General features: G+C 39.1%; 1 protein-coding gene across 1 annotated transcript in view; it reads left to right on the top strand.

Moving 5' to 3' along the window:
- Nucleotides 1-19827, top strand: part of LOC122803761 (extracellular calcium-sensing receptor-like) — a 158203-nt gene extending 138376 nt beyond the window's left edge. The window contains exon 4 of the mRNA XM_044073452.1: nt 19813-19827. Within this exon, the coding sequence (XP_043929387.1) occupies nt 19813-19827 (15 nt within the window). The remainder of the gene's footprint in view (nt 1-19812) is intronic.
- Nucleotides 19828-20268: the final 441 nt, after the last annotated feature.

Here is a 20268-nt window from a genome sequence, read left to right as displayed (position 1 = left end):
TAGGATGCCTCCAGACACATGTGTAGGGGTGTATTGGAGGCACAGGCATTTTTCACCAGGGCATCGGAAGAGATAGAGCGACTACCATGGAAGTAGAAGTGCAACTCCTGGCACAGGTGATCCTGTGGCCGGGGGGGCAACAATGTTGAATTGACTAATCTACCATGCATAGCTCACAACTGTCCAAGATGTCAGGCCATAGTGCTAGCACAGTGCTTGATTGTGGTCATGCAGACACACACACACACATACACACACACACACACACACACACACACACACACACACACACACACACACACACACACACACTGAAAAAAAAAATCACTTGCTAATATCACCTTACACACATGAAAACTATCTAAACACTACTGTTGAGTGCTATCCATCTGTTGTTACTGGCACTGCACACTGTATACTGTAATAGATACATACATACATACAAATATTTCATGCATGAGCAATAATGCCTTTCTAACCTGCCAATGTACCAAAATACTTGTTCCTACAATGTGTCCAGGCTGTTTCTGCTACACTCTTTCCAGTTTACTCATGCTTCTTTTCTTATAAGGTTTCCATATTGTTATTCCATATTCAAGTCTGGGTATAATGTAACTAACAAACAATGACTTCATCATTTCTGATTTCCTAGACTTTATAAATCTTTTTGTACAACCTATAGTTCTGTAATTATCATTAACCAATTGGTTGATATGATTAGAAAAACTAAAAGCTGGATCTACCCATATACCCAGGTCCTTAAATGAATCTACAGTTAAAATCACCATGTGCTGTATTAAATATTCACCTTTTAGTTTATGTCTCCCAAATATATGCTTACCTTTTGCTGAATCTATCAGCATATTATTCTCCTGTGCCCAAAAGGTCAATTTAGTCAAGATATTTTGCAGACATGCCCTATCTGTAACACATGTAATCAGTTTACCCAATTTCAGGTCATCTGAATATAGACTGTAAAACACCTCAGATGAAAAAGTTAGGTCTGAAAGATACAATATAAATAAGTAAGGGCCTAGGACAGAGGCCTGAGGGACACCCTGACTGTAACCAAGAATTTCATCTGTCCAGTTGCTGTATGATACTTGCCATGTCCTATTTGTAAGCCATGCGGCTATCCAACGTATCAAGAGCACATCGATACCTTGTTGTGTCTTTCGGCTTTTCCTGGTTAGGGGTCACCACAGCGGAACTCTGGTCTGCTAATGATTGGCAGTAGATTTTTACGTGCTGAGTTGCCAGCCTTGATGCACAACCTTCAACGAAGGTATGCCTATTTACGCATATCTCCCCACTGAAGACGCTCTAGCTGAGAATCAAACAGGACAACATCTTACTGTGAGGTGACAACGCTACCGCGGCACCACCACCGCAGTAAGAGCACATCGATACCTAATTGTTCTAATCTATTGATCAATGTTTTGTGTATGATCCTGTCAAATGCTGAAGTTAAATCTATGTAAATTACATCACAGCACAATTTGTCATTCATAGCTGTTATTATATTGTTATAGAACATCATGTCACAGGTGGTAATAGATCTTTCTTCAACATATGCATGCTGATATGTGGTTTGAAGTCCCAAACTATCCAATTCAGACAATAATTTCTCCAATATTACCTTCTCCATTATTTTTCCATAAAATGAAAGTAGACTTAAGAGTCTCTATGACTCAGGGTTTGTCCTACTCCTCTTTCTCTTAAAGATGGGTTTAATAAATGCATGTATCCAATCTTGAAAACTCTCCTCATATTTGTATGAACTAGTAGATAATAGATATAATGGAAGTATGAGTTCTTGCTGAAGTTTTCTCAGGTCATTATTACTAATTCCATCTACTCCCTATGCTTTGTTTGGATCCAGTTTGCTCAGTTCATTTTCAATATAATATAATTTAATTCCAGTTTCTGAGGTTACCTGGATGTCACTAGGGCAACTTATATCCCCCTTTGTCAGGCCAAACTATTTTGCATATGATTTTGTAAATATATCTATAATCTGTTGTGTCTGAGAATAAATTTTAGAATCAACACACAGTTTATCAATGTCTTAAAGGTTCCCTATTATGCTCAATATCTTTATATAAATTTTCATCAATTTTTTCTTGATCTTGTCTCATACTATGTCTAATTTGTTTTGTTACCTTGTTTATTTCACTTTTCAAAGTTGTATTTCAACCTCTCTTCCATTTCTTATATTTTTTGTCTCTCACCTTACTTGCACACACTCACTTCTTTGGTGTCAGCCTTGCCATCCTACCCCCTCCCCACACTGTACAGTCAATGATGCTGACTGTTCACTGCCCTTTGCACATGTCTTTGTGACTTAGAGTTGCATACGTGTCTGATGCACACAGAGAATAGGTAATGCTTGCTTATGCACATTACAGAAGAAAAGTTGTTGATTTCTTGCTAATACTCATTTGTGAAAAAGTTCTTCTATAATTGTTAAACTGCATTGTATTTCAGTTAGCATTGTCATTACAGCAGTGGCAACATTAGGTACTTTAATCTTGCTTCCTGGTATAGTTGTAGATAGGTGGGTATTATTTACCTGTTCCGTGTTTTGTAGACGGTGGTCTGAAATGTTTGATGCGCACTATTGTTTCTAATATGTAACTGTATATTGCAAAAATTGGACAGTGGAGATATCACTGACATAAATGTGCACCTCAGACTAATGCACTGCTTAGGTGCATATACATATTTCCATATGAGAGTAATCAGTTATTTATGTTTTTTTTTTTCTTTAAAGGTTCCACACTTACTTTGTCTTTACTGTAGGTACAAATTGTATCCTTGGAGGTTGTCCCTGTCTGACGCTATCAGAGCACAGCCATTACATGGTTAAGTAAAGACTGTGGTGTCTGAAAGGCATCAGTCTTCCTATGTGTATGTGTGTGGGATCTTAGACTTTGAGCTAGGTAATGAATGTATGTGCTATCCTTTTCCTCTTAGCCAGAGCCAGGGCATACTGTGCATATCTCAATCTGTCAGCACCATCTGCAGCTGGTGGTTCTCCCTCAGACCCCTCATCTGTACCTACTGCTACTGGCCCTGTCTTTGGTGCTTGAAACTGTGGTCCTGCCCCTTGCTGTCCTTATTGAAGCTGAGTTTCCTTTGAACTATAATGTGTAACATGGCACAAATTGTAAGTATTTCAACAGATATTACTGTGTTATACTACAGTGCACCTCCTGATATGTCTAGACACTGGAACCTTGATTTATGTAATCCAAACACATGTTCTATGATATTCCTGGTTTGAGCATGCACCTTTTTATATCCTTGCTCGGTGTGTAGATTTCTCATGGGTGTCCTGATCGAGGTCTCAAGTGCATAACCTGCATCAATTACAATTTGCCCTTGAGGAATATCAAGCCAAGCAAACCTGGTGAACAGCTCACAGGTGTGTGTGTGTGTGTGTGTGTGTGTGTGTGTGTGTGTGTGTGTGTGTGTGTGTGTGTGTGTGTGTGTGTGTGAGAGAGAGAGAGAGAGAGAGAGAGAGAGAGACAGCCATGAAAACTGCCTGGGTTACCTGCATAGATATTGTAGATGATCCCTTGGGCATTGCAGACAACCTGACTGTTTATACAGTGGTAACCTATTCTGTTGATGTACCTCCTTTCCTGTTCCCCAGGTGGGGCTTTTATTTCTGTGTTTTCAATCTATGTCCCTCAGCACTTCCGAGAAATATGCTACTGCATAGAATCCCTGTATGTTTTTTGCTCTCTCCCGTAGGGTACATGGGAAAGAAATGTGATCCCTTGCATGTAGTGGCATTGAATTTAAAGACTGATATAATATTCTTGACACTGATACCTGTAACACCCCTAATATATCTCTGTGGGTCTCTGGAAAGTGTGAGTAGTTAGTGTACATAATGCTAAACATACCTTTGTTTCCACTGGGATGGGTTTTCCATGATTTCCCTGGAGACTGAGATGTGGGTGGCAGAGGTTGCATGTTTCTTCCAGTGTTTCTCAGTCCACCCTGTATCTCTCAGCAATTTCTGTGTCATGCAGTCCATGATAAGTCAAACGGGGTCTAAACACCCTTCTTCTTCTTGTCTGAGGTCTGGTGTCAGCAGCAACACCTGCTTTAAAGCCTGTTGCACATACAGCATAATAATAGCAGCAGCAACCCCTAACATGTTTTTTTAAAGTATAATTGTGCCTGTATTCCAAAGGGTTTTTGGTGTACAGGGCAAAAGCCTACACTGGCAGTATACAATTATAGCTTCCTGAATAGCCCCATCATGTTGAATTGGTTAATTAGCAGGTTGTTTGTCTCTTTATGCTTTCATTAGAATATTCTGCCATTTGTCTTTGTTTAGCAACTCTACACATCATGTACAGCCACTTAATGAATACCGACTAACATTGCATCATGTAGCTGTTAGTGAATCAATGTAGTTTGACACTATACTGCTACCACACTAAGCGTAATATTTGTCATAGTTAGTGAATATACAGTGGATATAAAAAGTGTACACACCCCTGTTAAAATGCCAGTTTTTTGTGATATAAAAAAATGAGACCAAAATAAAACATTTCAAAACTTTTCCCACCCTTAACTTGACCTATAACCTGTATAATTCAATTGAAAAACAAATCTGTTAGGGAAACAAATATAAAAAATAAAAACGTACAATAAGCATAAGTGTGCACACCCTTAAACTAATTCTTTGTTGAAGTACTTTTTGATTTAATTGCAATGTTCAGTCTTCATGGGTAGGAGTCTATCAGCATGGCACATCTTGACTTGGCAATATTTGTCAACTCTTCCTTGCAAAAGCACTCTAAATCTGTCAGATTGTGAGGGCATATCTTGTGCACAGCCCTCTTTAGGGTCACCCCACAGATTTTTTTATTGGATTTAGATCTGGGCTCTGGCTGGGCAATTCCAAAACTTTAATTTTCTTCTGGTAAAGCCATTCTTTTGTTGATTTGGATGTATGCCTGGGGTCATTGTCATGTTGAAAGGTAAAATTCCTCTTTATCCTCAGTCTTTTAGCAGATGCCTGAAGGTTTTGGGTCAAATGTGACTGGTATTTGGAACTGTCCATAATTCCCTCCACCTTGACTAAAGCCCCAGTTCCAGCTGAAGAAAAGCAACCCCAAAGTATGATACTCCCACCACCATGTTTCACTGTGGGGATGGTGCCCTTTTGGTGATGTGAAGTGTTGTTTTTGCACCAAACGTACCTTTTGGAATTGTGGCCAAAAGTTTAACCTTGGTCTCATCAGACCATAACACATTTTTCCACATGGTTTTGGGAGACTTGATGTATTGTTTTGCAAATTTTAGCCAGTCCTGGATGTTTTTCTGTGTAAGAAAAGGCTTCCATCTTGCAACCCTACCCCATAGTCCAGACATATGGAGAATATGGGAGATTGTTGTCACATGTAGTACACAACTAGTACTTGCCAGAAATTCCTGCAGCTCCTTCAGTGTTGTTGTAGGTCTCTTGGCAGCCTCCCTGACCAGTTTTCATGCTGTCTTTTCATCAATTTTGGAGGGATGTCCAGTTCTTTGCAATGTCACTGTTGTCCCATATTTTCTCCACTTTTGGATGACTGTCTTCACTGTGTTCCATAGTATATCCAATGCTGTGAAAAATTTTTTGTACCCTTTTCCTAACTGATATCTTTCAACAGTGAGATTTCTTTGATGCTTTGTAAGCTGTCTGCAAACCATGTTTTTTACTGTAGCAGGCAAATGAGTAAATGTCATGAAAATCCTACTAGGACAGCTGAACTTTATTTGGGGTTAATCAGAGTCTCTTTAAATGATGGCAGGTGTGTACCCAAGAAGAATGAATGCTGTAATTAAATCAAAAGGTGCTTCAACAAAGTATTAGTTTAAGTGTGTGCACACTTATGCAACCAGCTAATTGTACATGTTTTATTTTTTATATTTTTTCCCCTAACAGATTTGTTTGTTTTTCAATTGAACTGTACAGTTTATAGGTCACATTAAAGGTGGGAAAAGTTTAGAAATTATTTATTGTGGTCTCATTTTGTTATATTACAAAAACCTGGCATTTTAACAGGGGTGTGTACATTTTTTATATCCACTGTACAATGTACCTTGACACGATACTACCACCACACTAAATGAAATGTCTGTCATATTTAGTGAATATGCAATATACCTTGACATGGTGCTGCTACCACACTAAATGCAATATTTGTCATATTTAGTGACTATGTAATGTACCTTGACATGATACTAATACCACACTTATCATCTTCTTTTGGCTGTTCCCATTGGGGGTCACCATAGCGGATCACCTGTTTCCATTTCTTCCTGTCCTCTGCATCTTGCTCTGTCACACCAACCACCTGCATGTCCTCTCTCACCACAACCATAAACCTTATCTTAGGCCTTTCTCTTTTCCTGTTATCTGGTAGCTTCATCCTTAGCATCTTTTTCCCAATATACTCCGCATCCCTCCTCATCACTTGTCCAAAGCAACGTAATCTTGCCTCTCTGGCTTTGTTTCCAAACCTTCCAACCTGGGCTGACCCTCTAATATACTTATTCCTAATCCTGTCCACCCTTGTCATACCCAGTGCAAATCTTAACATCTTTAACTCTGCCACATCCAGCTCAAACTCCTGCCTTTCTGTCAATGCCACTGTCTCCAACCAATATAACATAGCTGGTCTCACTACTGTCTTGTAGACCTTCCCTTTCACTCTTACAGGTACTCGTCTGTCACAAATTACTCCTGACACTCTTCTCCACCCACTCCATCCTGCCTGTACTCTCTTCTTCATCTCTCTTCCACACTCACTGTTACTCTGAACTATTGACCCCAAGTATTTAAACTCATCCACCTTCGCCACCTCTACTCCTTGAATCCTCACCATTCCTCTAGCCTCCCTCTCATTCACACACATATATTCTGTCTTAGTCCTGCTGACCTTCATTCCTCTTCTCTCTAGAGCATATCTCCATCTCTCCAGGGTTTCCTCCACCTGTTCCCTACTCTCACTGCAGATCACAATGTCATCTGCAAACATCATAGTCCATGGGGACTCCTGTCTGATCTTGTCTGTCAACCTGTCTATCACCATTGCAAATAAGAAAGGGCTCACAGCTGATCCTTGATGTAACCCCACCTCCACCTTAAACGCATCCGTCACTCCCACTACAGACCTCACCGGTGTCACACTACCCTCGTACATATCCTGTACCACTCTTACATACTTCTCTGACACTCCTGACTTCCTCATACAATACCACAACTCCTCTCTAGGCACCCTGTCATATGCTTTCTCTAAGTCTACAAAAACACAATGCATCTCCTTTTGATATTCTCTGTAGTTCTCCATCAACACTCTCAGAGCAAACATCCCATCTGTAGTGCTCTTTCCCGGCATGGACCCATACTGCTGTTCACTAATCATCACGTCCCTTCTTAAGCTAGCTTCCACTACTCTTTCCCATAACTTCATGCTGCGAATGATCAATTTAATCCCTCTGTAGTTACTACATCTCTGCACATCACCCTTATTCTTAAAAATCGGTACCAAAACACTTTTTCTCCATTCCTCAGGCATCCTCTCACTTTCTAAGATGTCATTAAACAATCTGGTTAAAAACTCAACTGCCATTTCACCTGAACACCTCCATGCCTCCACAGGTATGTCATCTGGCCAACAGCCTTTCCATTCTTCATTCTCTTCATAGCTATCCTTACTTCCTCCTTGCTAATCCATTGTACTTCATGATTCACTATCCCTACATCATCCAACCTTCTCTCTCTCTCATTCTCTTCATTCATCAACCCCTCAAAGTACTCTTTCCATTTCCTCAACACATTCACCTCACTTGTGAGTATGTTTCCCTCATTATCCTTTATTACCTTTACCTGCTGCACATCTTTCCTAGCTCAGTCCCTCTGTCTAGCCAATTGGTACAGGTCCTTTTCTCCCTCCTTAGTGTCCAACCTTTCATACAACTCTTCATATGCCTTATCCTTAGCCTTCGCCACCTCTCTCTTTGCCATGCACCTCATCTCCTTATACTCCTGTCTACTTTCTTCATCTCTCTGACAATCCCACTTCTTCTTTGCCAACCTCTTTGCCTGTATACTCTTCTGTACTTCCTCATTCCACCACCATGTCTCCTTGTCATCCTTCCTCTGTCCAGATGTGATACCAAGCACCTTTCTAGCCATATCCCTTACTAGCTCTGCTGTAGTTACCCAGCTATTTGGTAACTCTTCACTGCCACCCAGTGCCTGTCTTAACTCATCCCTGAACTCCACCTCACAATTACCCTTTTTCAATTTCCACCATTTGATCCTTGGTGCTGCCCTCACACTCATCCTCCTCTTCTTGATCACCAACATCATCCTACAAACCACCATCCTATGCTGCCTAACTACACTTTCTCCGGTCACCACTTCACAGTCTCCAATCTCCTTCAAACTGGCCCTCCTACATAAGATATAATCCACCTGTGTGCATCTTCCTCCACTCTTGTATGTCACCCTATGCTATTCTCTCTTGTTAAAATATGTATTCACCACAGCCATGTCCATCCTTTTCACAAAATCCACTACAATCTGACCTTCTGCATTCCTTTGTTTAACACCATACCTACCCATCACTTCCTCATCCCCACTGTTCCCTTCACCAACATGCCCATTGAAATCTGCTCCAATCACCACTCTCTCACCCTTGGGTACAGTCATCACCACTTCATCCAATTCACTCCAAAATGTTTCTTTCTCATCCATTGCACACCCAACTTGTGGAGCATATGCACTAAGAACATTAATCATAACACCGTCAATTTCCAGCTTCATAAACATCACTCTATCCGACACCCTTTTCACCTCCAAAGCACACCTAGCATACTGTTCCTTCAGGATAAATCCTATGCCATTTCTCCTCCCATCCACACCATGATAAAACAATTTGAACCCACATCTGATACACCTAGCCTTACTCCCCTTCCATCTGGTCTCTTGCATACACAATATACAAACCTTCCTTCCATCTATCATATCGGCTAGCTTTCTCCCTATACCAGTCATACTGCCAACATTCAAAGTTCCAACCCTAACTACCACAGTCCTAGCTTTTCTCCTCTCTTCCTGCCTTCGGCCATGCCTTCCGCCTCTTTTCCTCCTTCAGCCAACAGTAGCATAATTTCCGCCAGCACCCTGTTGGCTAACAGTACTGGTGGCGGTCATTGTTAACCCGGGCCTCGACCAATCCAGTATGGAAATAATAACTGGTGATTGCATGAAAAGATTTGGTGAAGTTTTATGCCGGATGCCCTTCCTGATGCAACCCTCCCCATTTATCCAGGCTTGGGACCGGCACAAAGAAATGCACTGGCTTGTGCATCCCCAGTGGCTGGGTTATACTAATACCACACTAATTATGATATTTGTCATGTTGTTCTTCTTTCGGCTTTTCCTGGTTAAGGGTCGCCACAGCAGAACTCCGGTCTGCTAATGATTGGCAGTAGATTTTTTTACAATTCACTAAATATGACAAATATCACTAAATGTGATATATGTCATATTTAGTGAATATACAATGTACCTTGACATGATACTACTAACACACTAGATATCATATTTGATATAATTTGGTTAATTCACAATGTACCTTGACATGATATAATGTAGTTATGGAAAAATAAGACAATGCAATACAAAAGGTCACAAACTGCCAATCTTACATCTGCAGTAAAATCAGAGCACCTAATTAAAAAAGTTTAAGATGGTTTCTTAGGAATGACTTCTAAACAATTATAATACAGCCAGTACCTTCACCCAAACAATAAATTGTCCTGCATCAAAAAACATACATTTAATATTTATATGAGATTCAGGACACCCACCCAAACAATAAACAAACAGTAATATCTTGTACCAATATTGCTACACAGAACATATCAGAATCAGCCATCCAATGCAAACATACTTTTCTAATGAAAGCTTGTAGTCAGCTATAAAAATCAAGTTTCATTTAACATTGTGGAGTGAGTCAGTGCCAGGCAACTCACAGAATGAAGGAAGAATTGTTAAAAACATTACCAGACAATGATACACAAAGAAAGTGGCATGATAGAATTCATCACAAATGTCTGAATAACTAAATGGAACTCTAATAACTTGAATGGATTGTATTTTAAATGATCATTTGTGCATAATGTGGTACCCAGCGATTTGATAAAGTAAATGTGATTCTTTTCATAATTTATTTTATTTTATTTATTTTACATTTGTTGACCGGGCTAGTCTAACTGGATATATGTCCATTTTCAGTAGAGGCCCGGGGAGAAAAGCTCCATGACACACATGATAATAAAATTGCAGGACAGATGTGTATACAAATACAAAATTGGATAATACAGAAATAATACAGAGAGGACAGAAGTCAATACAATATGAAATGCATTCAATACAGTGTAAAATTCAAAATAGCAAGTAGGTACATTACTTAATATAGAAAAAAAGGGAGGTATACAGGCTAATTCCATATACAATTACAGTACAATAAAAGAGGCATATTGAAAAAAAAATGAGTTTAGTAATAAAAAATAAATTATATATATATATATATATATATATATATATATATATATATATATATTTTTTTTTTAACAAGTACATAAAAGTGGAAGTGTATCAGAGTCAGCCAGCTAATGATAAATTCATCTGATCTATTTGGTAGTTAGGGGAAAATGGTAGAGTTACTTCAAAAAGAATGAACTGTTAACTATTTAGATGCTAAGGGGACACACAGCTTAAGGCATAATTTGCACCACAGATGTAATAACAGATTAATCTTGTTGGCTTGTTTACTTGAGCACCAATAGAAAAGAACGTCCATGGGTACAACTTACATATGCTTTAGTAAAGCATTTGACACAGCCAGACATGTGTACAGCTTACATATGCTTTAGTAAGGCATCTACCACAGTCAGACAATGTGTACAGCTTACATATGCTTTAGCAAGGCATCTGACACAGCCAGACAATGTGTTGAACTTACATATGCTTTAGTAAGGCATCTGACACAGCCAGACAATGTGTACAACTTACATATGCTTTAGTAAGGCATTTGACACAGCCAGACAATGTGTACAACTTGCATATGCTTTATAGGTTCATAGGTTCATAGGTTCATACTAGGCTATCTGCCCTAGGGCATTTATAAGCATAGCCAGAGTGTGTTTGGCTTTCGCCACCCATTTTAAATTAATTTTGCTATGCCCTTTTTCAAGGTTAGTATACTGTCCCTCTGTCTAACAGTGACACAGAAGTGATACCTGGGGTAAACCTACGATCTCCCATCCACTCATCAAGATTCCTCTTGAAGAGAGTCAATGAGGGACTCTGCCTAACCTGGACTGGGATTTTATTCCATCTGACACAGCCAGACAATGTGTACAACTTACATATGCTTTAGTAAGGCATCCATATGCTTTAGTAAGGCATTTGACACAACCAGGCAAAGATCGTTAATTGTAAGGTGACTAGCCTAAGTGTATGTGTCAGGATGGTGACAGTGATAACAGTCTGCCTAACAACGAGGAAGGATAGACAGTTAACTGTCCAAAGTGGAAAAATGGGAAGGTCATATTGAAGTATCAGTGGTCACTAATGGTCTTCCTAAACTACTGTAGCTGGAACATTATACCACAGTAAGAAGAAAAAGTATGTCTCAGTGAGGGTGATACATAAATCTGCAATAGGGTTCAGATGTCAGAGAGAAACATTTTATTAAATTTGAAGATGAGATGACATCTGAAATATGTTAACAGTTCTTACAAAAGGTTTGTATGTTGCCTCTTGAAGCATGAAGTTAAGTCTGTGCTCTAGGGAAAGTGATAAGCTTTGGATGGTTGGTGTACAAGTGAGAGGAGATATGATGTGGCCATCGCTTTCAACTGCCTGGTGACTGCTGCATTAGTGAGTCTCGCTATGGAGTCACTTATGCTAGCATACGGGAATGTGTGGAGTTTTGCCTTATGAACTTTTGAATTGAGTCCATCGTGACTCATGCATGCATGTTTCATGGATGTGCCATCTGTGCTGTGTGTTTGTGAGGTCACTGATTGTGCTTGTTTCATTGGTTAAGTTAGATTACATATAAGATCTTAAGCATATGTGATTTGTTTTGTGTGGTACTGTGTGTCACCAATAATTTGCGTGTTATTTGTTATGCCTTCATTTGAGAACTTTGCCTTCAGTAGCACTATATAACTATGTTTCTCACATGTTGTGTCAGTTTTGTTTAAGTGTTTAAATCCCTTAGTTGTAAACTAGAACTGCAAAACATTACACATACGCAGTATAATATATTCCATATTGTAATGCAATGTACTGTACAATACTATACTGTACTATACTATACTATACTATACTATACTATACTATACTATACTATACTATACTAAACTATATTATACTATAGTATATTATGATATGCTATACTATACCATAAAATGATGGAGAAAATAACAAATAAATACTACAGCCATCATATTTAACTGCTGGTTTTCTCTTTGCAGCTTTTCCACTATATTAAGAACATTCACTTTTGGAATAAAAATGGGGAAGAAGTATTTTTTGATATGTATGGTGACCCCCCAGCAGTGCTCAGCATTGTAAACTGGCAAGTAACATCAGAAAACTCTTTTATATATCTGGATGTCGGTCGCTTTGAATCTAGTGCTGCAGGTAACCAAAACCTGACAGTGGATGTACCTGCTATTGTATGGAATGCAGGTCATGGAAAGGTTAGATTCCAATGATAGTGCCATTTAACAATTTTACTCTGTCATTTTAAATATAATCATATTTGTAATTACACATATAGGCTAAATGTTTTATGCAATCATTAATTATCCGTTAAGGAACATGGACTATATGGATGAAAATGATGTAATTAAGGAATACAACAGCAGACACATCACAAGCAGTTCCATTATTATCATTAACATAAAAAAATACCAAGGATAGTTATTTACAAAGGCAACGAAGATAATTCTTAAGTCCTTCACCTGTGGGTTACTCCATTTATAAGAAACTTTTCAGGTTCACTTCCTCTGCATAACTATCACTGCTCTTACAATTAGTCATATCATGTAAACACATTTTATGCTAAATCATCAATGTTTTTAGCAGAGCCACAAAAAAACTGGACATAACTTACATTTAGCTACCCCTCTACTCATTGCCACCTAAAAGTGTCTGCACGTTACCATCAGCAATTAGCACTGTCCACTGCTGATAACTGTACTATATTTATTTATTTATTTATTTATTTATTTATTTATTTATTTATTTATTTATTTCAATTTGGTTACCGGGGAAGTCCACTGGGCCAGTGGTGTGCCCATTTTCAGTGGAGGCTCGGGGAGAAAAGCTCCAATAAGCAATATGGTTACAAGGTTACACAATGCAATGGTAAGTACATACATTAATGGATACAAAGGTTACATAATGCAGTGGAAAATACATATATGCAATCAGGTACAGGGGATAAATTGGCATTGAAATACAATTTTGACATAGGTAGCATAGTTTGTAGGCATTTACATTCGGGACAGTAAGTTTAGATTGACTGGACAATAAGTATATATGACTTACTTGATATTTACAATATATACAATACTTGAAGTCAAGAGAGAGAGGATGCTTAGTCTGAGTATGTTAGCTTAGGTTTAATTAGGATAATAGAAAAGAGGTAATAGTGCAGAGAAAAGCAGGAGAATGAAGAGCTCAAAGGGGAAATTCTTAAGATAGTTATGTAGGGTGAAAGCAGGAGCATTTACGTTTAGTAGATAGGTAAGAGAAAAGTAGGGTTTTGAAGGATTCAGAGTTAGGTGTAGTCCTGAATGAAGGAGGGAGAGAGTTCCATTTTTTGCCAACAGTGAAAGAGAGAAGGTGTTGGCCTGCAGGGCGTTTGGGTTTGTGGGCAGAGATTAAATTTTGGTGTTCAGATCTCAAAGATCTGGTTGAGATGTAAGGGGGAAGGATGTTTTTTAAGGCTGGGCATTTATCTGGATAGAATATTAATTTGTGGGCAGTGGTTAGTTGGAAATAGTCTAGGAGGTTTGGGAGTTCCAGCCAGTTCAGAGATTGTAGGGTTAGGCAGTGGTGAGTAGAGGTTTTGGATTTAGTTGCGAATTTGGAGATTTTATTATAGCAAGTTTCGAGTTTAGAGGTGTTGGAAGAAGATATGTTAGTTAGTAGAGGGGCTCCATATAATAGAGAGGGTAGGAGGTAGGTATTAGCAATAGTTTGCCTTGCAGTGTTGGAGAGAAAGCAGTTATTTCTATAGAGCATGCCTAGCTTTTGATGGGTTTTCTTGATGTTTTGTTGGATGTGGATATCAAATTTAAGGTGTTCGTCTATGGTAATGCCGAGGAGTTTTGCGGAAGGGACCACTTCTATGGCAGAGTTGCTTTGGTTAAGGACTTTGAAAGCATTCTTGTCGAGGGAGAAGTTTCTGGAGGGAGGAAACAGCAGAATTTTAGATTTGTTAGAGTTGAGTGAGAGATGGTTTTGGTGCATCCAGTTTTCCGTAGTGCAAAAAGCTGTTTGAGTTTTAGTCAATAGTTCAGGAAGGTTGGAGGCGGCACAGACTAAGGTGGAGTCATCTGCATATTGGATAACTGTTGTATCAGGGATGATTGAGTGAAGGTTGTTAATGAAAATGTTGAAAAGGATGGGTCCGAGGATGGACCCCTGAGGGAACACCGGTGGGTGTTGGCAAGAAAGAGGAGGTAGAGTTCTTCCATCTGACAGCTTGAGATCTGTCAGATAGGTAGCTGGAGAACCAGGAAAGGGTATCAGGGGAGAGATGAAGGTTGGAGAGATGAAAGAGAAGGTGCTTGTGGGAGATGGTATCAAAGGCTTTGGAAAGGTCTAGCAGTACTGTGGCTACTAGAAATCCAGAATCGTGTGCTCGATTTACTGTGTCTAAGAAGGATAGTAAGGTGGTAGTGGTGTTGTGGCCAGGGCGGAAGCCATGCTGGGTGGGAGTTAAGAGGAGATTCTGAGTTAAAAAAGGCATAAGTTGGTGATGGACACATTTTTCAAGTATTTTTGATAATGGTGAGAGTATGGCAATTGGGCGGAAATTAGAGATATTGTAGTTTTTGCCTCCTTTGTGTTGAGGTAGAATGAAGGCAGATCGCCAGAGTTTGGGTACATAAGACTCTTTTAAAGATCTGTTAATTAGGATGCTGATAGGGAGAGCAATACCATCAGCAGCAGTTTTGAGGAAGGAGGAGGGTAAGTTGTCATTTTTTTTAGCAATTTTTCATATTAAAGAAAACAGAAAAAGCAATATACTGTGTATAGAATGAAAACTTGTTTCATGAAGAAATAAACATTTAGTAAAAATAGAAAAGTGTGTTTCACATACCCTGATGCTTTTTTATTTTCATCAGCTTTGCACTAATGCTTATCTGAGGAAAATGGGAAGAGGGGGAGTTAAGAAAATCATCAGGCCCCTTTAGGAGCTGTATGAATAACAGTTGAAATGTTATTACCTTTGAAAGTCACACTGCATATGTCCTTTCAGCTCAGTGTGTGAAGTATGAGTGCAGGTACAAAGAACGAGTGGTTAAACACCTGTAAAAGGTAAAGGATAGACCCAAACATCAGCAAAGAATGATATCCTACTGACATCCCTGCAAACATATACAAACAGCCAGGTTGCTCTTAACTGAAGTTCATGCATAAAGAATATTATGAAGAATTCTAATCCAAAAACGTTGTCTTCTTCCAATGCTATAGACATACTCGTTGATCATACTCAGAGTGGAAGAGTGCATCTTAAACACTGAGTATGTTGATCTTATATTGGTTCTTCCCCAAAGCAGATGCCCCTAAACAATTTGGCTACTTGTGCAGCCCCTCTAATCCTGTCTCTGTACTGTGTACATGCAGCATCTTCCCTGACCTTCCACTGATCCAGTGACAAATGCTGCTGTGCCTTCCCACCCAGCATCTTAATAATCCTAGCAACCAGGACATGCCCTCAGCCTCTGCCAGTAATAATCAATGTCACATTACAGTCATCCATCATCTTGCATCTATTGGAGTTCTGTGTCTTCACTTCCCCCTCTCTACCTGTCAGGGATTGAACAGTGATTGGAGTTTGGCTTCTGCCTTCCTTTCTGGCTGGCCTGTTACTAGTCGGTATCCCATCCCATGACAGCCTCTTCTCCCATCCAAGCTGTCTATGTTCTTTGTTCACAGTATCTTTCCTAGTCTGTGGTCAGAGTTCCTGTCTTCCCAGCCCTGCACACTGTCACTGTTAAGCAAAGCTCTTAATGTGGCCTTCTTCATGGCATCTATCATTGAAACCCCACAGCTCCACATTCCCTTGTGACACAGATTTCCAGATTCTTACCATTCCTTGGATGCAGGTGGCTTATGTATATCTTACACCTACCCCTGACATAAATACTACCCTGAATCAATTAAAAGGAACTCCAAACTAGATGCCTATGTAGCACAAGCTGTATGCTAATAAAATGCAGAGTGAGTCTATTTAAAGAATATATATGATTTTTTTTTGGTTTATGTCATACTCCTTCACCCTACTGTGACCATCAAGCTTCCATACTCTACTGGCCCAACCATTCCTCCAACACCAACAAACTAAATACACTAGAGAAGAATGCAAGATCACATTTCCTGTGGGAGAAAGGAAATGCTCTGAATGCTTCTAACATCATCTGCTCAGCCCAGTCCCTACCCAAACTGCAAAAAGTCACACAGGAAGCCTTTTCCTCTGTTGAAACTTGGTTATCCCATGCCCAATTAATACTCAACCCAAACAAAACTAAACTGATCCTCTTCCAACCAACCAAACATACTCAAAACAACTCTCACTTTAACATCACAGCAAAATACAACACCACTATATACCCAACTGAACACACCAAATTGCTAGGAGTGGAAATAGACAATAAACTAAAATTTGACATTCACATATCCATGACCATAAAAAAGTCCACAAAAAAACTAGGAGCATCATACAGAAATAAGCAACTTCTCACCAAAGCAGCAAAAATTTCAGTAGCAAATTCCCACCTTATCCCCACCCTACTTTATGCCTCTCCAGTATATACCAACCTAAGGCAATGCGATCTAAACAAGCTAGAGACCTGCTACAACAAAATCTCCAAATTCGCCACAGGGGCATCCTACCATAGTCACCACTGTCTCTCACTTGCTGAACTGGGCTGGCTTGAACTTCCTTCAATGGTATCAACTATCACTCGCCCACAAACTAGTAAACCATCCACTAAATGTCCCATCCCTCCAGAATCTACTCCATCCCTATCGCACCACCAGACCACTAAGATCCAACAACAAAAATCACTTGCATTTCACTAAAGCCAATAACTCTGCTGGTGAAGCACTATTCTCTTGCACCATAGCCAAATTATGGAACTCCTTCCCACCCACAATTACCACCATATCATCATGCACCCACTTCAAACCTTTACTAAAATCGCACCTAAAAACATGCTGGCTATGCCCTTACAACTCCCACTCTAATATCCCCCACCCCATCCAACCACTACCTTTCTTTCCACCCCACTAACTACCTTGATTATAGCAAGCTCAGATGCTCATAAGCGTAGTACTTATTATAGAGCAGGAACTTCTTATTGTAACATTTGTTAATGACTGTTATGTACTTCGCAGATAAAGATTCTAGTTGTCTACTGATGTACTATGTTCTTCATCTGTAAATATGTTTGTAATTAATTGCTATTTTAAATTGTTAATCACTATGTAATCCAATGTAACTGCTGTCTGTTTATTTTAACTGTGGATCTTTTCTCCCCAGGCCTCTGCTGAAAATGGACCTACGTCCAGTCAGACACTCCCGGTCAACAAATGTAAATAAATAAATAAAAAATAAATAAACATCTTTGCCTGTGGACTGGACAGTGGTGTGCCATGTTCAGTATGATAAGCCGATGTGGGTGCATGCTTCCATACATCTGAAATGCTCTGCTGAACTTGTGGCCTTCAACTGTTCAGAGTCCCCATTGCAGGAGCTGTACTTCTGGGTCTTCTCTCAGAGGATGTTTTTCTAGTGGGACTGCAAAAAATCCATATTCTTCCTGCTGCTTCACTGCCCAAGCCAGCAGTAGAACCTGAATTACCTGGAGCAATGTCAAGGCCCTGCAGCAAACAAGATTCTGGTTAAGAATTGCACCTCACTGGAACACCACACTATAGACCACTTACTGTGTTCTCCCAGAGCTAACCTCTACTCTTTACTTCTTGTATCTCACTCCTCCTCCCTTCACTGGGCCTAAGTCAGGGTAGAGCTGCAGGCCATAGTCATGAACTACAGATAGTTAGCTGCAGTAATTTTAAGAACAAGTAGACGACCACAGAGCTGACACCACCAGGTTCAAATAAATCCACAAACTGGTCTTTAATGTAAAAACACCACACCAAAAAATCACGTAATACGATATTCCTAGCTTTATTAAGTTGTTGAACCATTCTGCCATCTTGACTTAAATAGCTACTTGCAATCAATTAAACAATTTAATATTCAATTAAAACTAAATTAAATGCGTACAATAATTAAAAAACTGCATGAATAAAATGTAACTAAACATTTAAATCCATTCACAACCCAATGTTCACAATTAAAAACCTTTTGTTACCCACTGTTGTACCCCCTGTTTAATAGTGTTAATAATGTTGCTGATGTTTCTGCAAATTGAACACATGAAAAATTCTTTTTACCAAAAAGCAGAACATTTACTCATATTTTTGCATGGTTGCATGTTTGTGAATAAATAATCACTGAAATAAACTTAACAAACAATGCCCTGAGCGGTGGAATGAGTGTGCAATTAAAGAAATATGTGTACAGGCAGATCCAGGTGTGAACAGAAATGCATCGAAATAAACTAAAACAAGGAAAACAAGGAGATGAAAAATGAATGGGAAAACATGTGCCTGAACAAATGAACCCGTTTCCTATCCTAATACAGTCCACCGGAGAAACCATGTGGAGTGCCAGTAATAAAATGTATTTATAATCTGGCCCTTCTTAATTTTAAAATAGGTTTTATGCTGATAGTATTGTTTAAACCAGGCCAGCTTGCTGCATTTAGTTTAAGCTGCCACACTAGCTCCCTATATTCTAGGGTAGCTTCCCAATCCCCACCTCTCAAGTCCCTGCTGATCTGCTCCAGAATCATGAATTTGAAATTGTTATTGGGACATGTAAGAGAATGCTTAAAGAGAGCATTTGTTTCCTTATTTTTGCCCATCTCATAAAAATGTTCGTACATTCTTTTCTTGATTTCCCTTTCTGTCTTTCCTACATAAAAACTTTTGCAAAACATGCACACAGCTAAATAAACCACCCCTCTTGAGTTGCATGTAAAGTGCATGGGAGAATCAACTCTCATCTTTCTAGAAGGTAGGTATATGCCTTTACCATTCAAAATTGCATGGCATTGTTGGCATGCTCCACATTTAAATGTGCCAGGTTTTTTTGTAGTTGTTAACTGTTTTAACATTATCTAACCTTGCCTTTCTTTCGAACATGTGCTTCAAATTAACACCCTTCTTTCTGATGAATTTTGGTCTGTTTGGTAGAATGTTTTTAAATTCTTCATGTGCTGTTAAAAGTGGCCAAAATTTTGTAATCGTTCTCTCTATGTCCTCTGCTTGACTACAAAAGGTGTATATGAATTTGGGTCCCATGAATTCATTGTTTTTTTCATTATTCTTTTCTTCTTCAACAGCTAATTGATCTTTAACGAGCTCTTTGCCCAATAAAGGGGAATACAATGTACCTCTTTTGCTGTTCACTTCATTATGCAAAACCTGAAATAAATCTAAGGGATAACCCCTTTCCAAAAACATTTTTTGCAACGTGAAAATCCTTCTCCGTACTGCACATTCTTGAGGCCCTGATCAACTGGCCTTTGAGAATCCCTTTTTTTTGAGCAAAAGGGTGGGCACTTTGGAAATGCAGAAACGAGTTTGAAAATGAGGCCTTGCGATAAATTTTCGATTGAAAAGTTTTGTTGCTGTAGTCTTTGTATAAATTCACATCAAGATAGTGCAATTCATGCAATTCTATTGCATGAGTGAATTTCAAAAAATTAGTTGAATTATTTATATGAATTAGGAATTCCGATAACACATCCTGTGTGCCCTTCCACAGGATACATATGTCATCCAAAAACCTCCTATAG

Source organism: Protopterus annectens, chromosome 6.part0 (assembly GCF_019279795.1).
Source record: "Protopterus annectens isolate FY-2018-M chromosome 6.part0, PAN1.0, whole genome shotgun sequence".
Taxonomy (NCBI): Eukaryota; Metazoa; Chordata; order Ceratodontiformes; family Protopteridae; genus Protopterus; species Protopterus annectens.
This window is presented reverse-complemented; position numbering and strand designations above follow the sequence as displayed.